This window comes from Eurypyga helias, unplaced genomic scaffold (assembly GCF_000690775.1).
Source record: "Eurypyga helias isolate BGI_N326 unplaced genomic scaffold, ASM69077v1 scaffold25757, whole genome shotgun sequence".
Taxonomy (NCBI): Eukaryota; Metazoa; Chordata; class Aves; order Eurypygiformes; family Eurypygidae; genus Eurypyga; species Eurypyga helias.
The window spans coordinates 2767-5370 of NW_010264028.1; the positions used below are offsets into that span (position 1 = coordinate 2767).

Genomic DNA, 2604 nt, shown 5'->3' on the forward strand with positions numbered 1-2604 from the left:
GCCGGGTGTCGTGGAGGTTGTGCTGAGAACGCCTAGATCGGGGCGTAGTTTCATTTGCTCGGCCTGTGAGCTGTACAGAACATCTGGCCCTAAAGAAGGGTGGAGAGCAGATTGTAACATCACTGGGGTCAGTGTCTTGTCCCTTTCGGGGCTCTGAGTGTGTTTGAAGTTGCTGGGTGTGACTTCACCTTGTTGCCATGCGAGTTCGTGGCCTGAGTACTCAGGTGGCTCACATGGACAAGGAAAAAGAGGGAAAATGAGTTCTCAAGGTAATCTTGAAATAAAAGCTGAGTTCTTTTTTCCTGGTTTAGGAGGAAAATCCTGATACATCCTGAAGATGTTTAACAAATCCTTTGGAACGCCGTTCGGAGGCAGCACTGGCTTTGGGACGACTTCAACCTTTGGACAAAGTGAGTGATACGTCCCACCTGACTTGGCAGTGCCTCGGGTGTGTTTTCCTGGAGGTGCAGCTGGGGGATCGGAGGGAGTGGGCATTCCCTGAGTCTGGGAATTGGAATGCTGCTAGGCTGTCCAGCTCCCTTTGCCATGAATCACGTCCAGCAGCCCTAGGACTCTCCACTGGCCAAGCTTGTAATTTAGGGACATATCAGGATTCCCTGTACCTTAATCAACACCTCTCTTTACAAAAAGAGTGGGAACTGAAACTCTTAAATAAGGGCTGTCTTGCCAGGGTGGGGGGAACGATCTTGAGAGCAGCTCTGAGAAGGACTTGGGGGGCTGGGGGCGAGGAGCTGGCCATGAGCCGGCCGTGTGCGCTGGCAGCCCAGAAAGCCAACCCCATCCTGGGCTGGATCCAGAGCGGTGAGGGAGGCGATTCTGCCCCTCTGCTCCGCTCTGGGGAGACCCCCCCTGCAGTTCTGCTCCAGCTCTGGGCCCCCAACAGCAGAAGGACACGGAGCTGTTGGAGCGAGTCCAGAGGAGGCCCCGGAGATGCTCCGAGGGCTGGAGCCCCTCTGCCCTGGGGACAGGCTGGGGGAGTTGGGGGGTTCAGCCTGGAGAAGGGAAGCGCCGGGGAGACCTCAGAGCCCCTTCCAGTGCCTGGGGGGCTACAAGGAAGCTGGGGGGGCTTTTCCCAAGGGCAGGGAGTGACAGGACAAGGGGTGATGGGTTTGAAGTGGAAGAGGGAGATGGAGATGGGCCATCAGGAAGGAATTTTTCCTGGAGAGGGTGGGAGCACTGGGACAGGTTCCCAGAGAAGCTGTGGCTGCCCCATCCCTGGGAGTGTCCAAGGCCAGGCTGGATGAGGCGTGGAGCACCCTGGGCTATGGAAGGTGTCCCTGCCCGTAGCAGGGGGTGGGGCTGGGGGGGCTTTGAGGTCCCTTCCCATCCAAACCATTCCACGATTCCGTGTATCAGGACACAGCTCCGTGCTTCCGGACGCCCTGCTCTGATGGCAGCAGTGGGCTGGTGGGAGGCTCAGAAATTATCTACCCGTCCCCTTCACTGGGGCTGGACCCCTCAGCCCCTGCAGGCACCTTCCCAGCCTCCTCCTCAGGCTCTGGTGGTCCCAGCCCGTTTCCAGGTTGTTGCTGGGACAGGTTTAGCCGTGAAAGCAGACCAGAAACTGCTGGGTGCTTTGGGAAGGAAACACAGTAATTCTGTTCCTATTGCTCCTAAACCAAGGTGTGAGAAAAGCACCTTCCAGGTGCTATCAGAGGTGGTAGAGGCCTTGCAGAGGAGCGTCTCTACACCCTGTAGAAGGGGCTGGCTCGAGTACTGCAGCGCTTTGCTGTAGGAGCTCTGCGGAAGCATTAGTCGTATCGCGTCGCGTAGCCCGGGCGCGGAGTGTCGGCAGTCCTGCACGGGCTTCTTCGGGACCGTTGAAAGGCAGCGGTAGCACTCAGTCTCTAGGACGTGTGTGGGGTGTGATTTAACGTGAACTGCAACGCTCCCTCGCAGATGCCGGCTTTGGTACTACAAGCGGAGGAGCCTTTGGAACGTCAGCCTTTGGATCGAACAATAACACTGGGGGCCTCTTCGGGGGGACGCAGACAAAACCAGGTATTGCTGTGCGACCGTAGAACGCAGTCCTGGAAGAAGGATGTTGTTAAAGAGCGGGGGGGTGTGGGACAGAAAGGGGGGGGAAAAAACCCCAAACACAAGCAACCGACAGCAAAACCTGCCCCCCAAAACCCCAAGCGATCGGTGATTGCGAATGAACAGTCTGTCTCTGTCTTCAGGGGGGTTATTTGGTTCGACTACGTTTAATCAGCCAGCCACCTCCTCCACAAGCACTGGCTTTGGCTTTGGCACGTCAACTGGGACATCAAACAGCCTGTTTGGAACGACCAGCACCGGTGGAGGCCTCTTCTCCTCCCAGAGCAATGCCTTCGCCCAGAACAAGCCGGCGGGGTTCGGAAGTGAGTAGAGTGCTGCATCCCTTGTGCGTTGCTCGTCTTCCTCGACGGAAGAGCACGGGATGCTGGGTGTACGTGTGCATCTGGCACGCGTGTCAGTGTGGGGAGTTGGGGGCTGGAGCCCCTCTGCCCTGGGGACAGGCTGGGGGAGTTGGGGGGTTCAGCCTGGAGAAGGGAAGCTCTGGGGAGACCTCAGAGCCCCTTCCAGTGCCTGGGGGGGTACAAG

The 2604-nt window shown here is 57.9% G+C and overlaps 1 protein-coding gene across 1 annotated transcript in view; it reads left to right on the top strand.

Moving 5' to 3' along the window:
• Positions 1-337: 337 nt before the first annotated feature.
• The window catches only part of LOC104513046 (nuclear pore complex protein Nup98-Nup96-like), a gene marked incomplete at its 3' end in the record, with an annotated part of 10662 nt that continues 8395 nt past the window's right edge, over positions 338-2604 (top strand). The window contains 3 exon segments of the mRNA XM_010156272.1: positions 338-410; positions 1921-2022; positions 2202-2381. Of these exon segments, the coding sequence (XP_010154574.1) occupies positions 338-410; positions 1921-2022; positions 2202-2381 (355 nt within the window).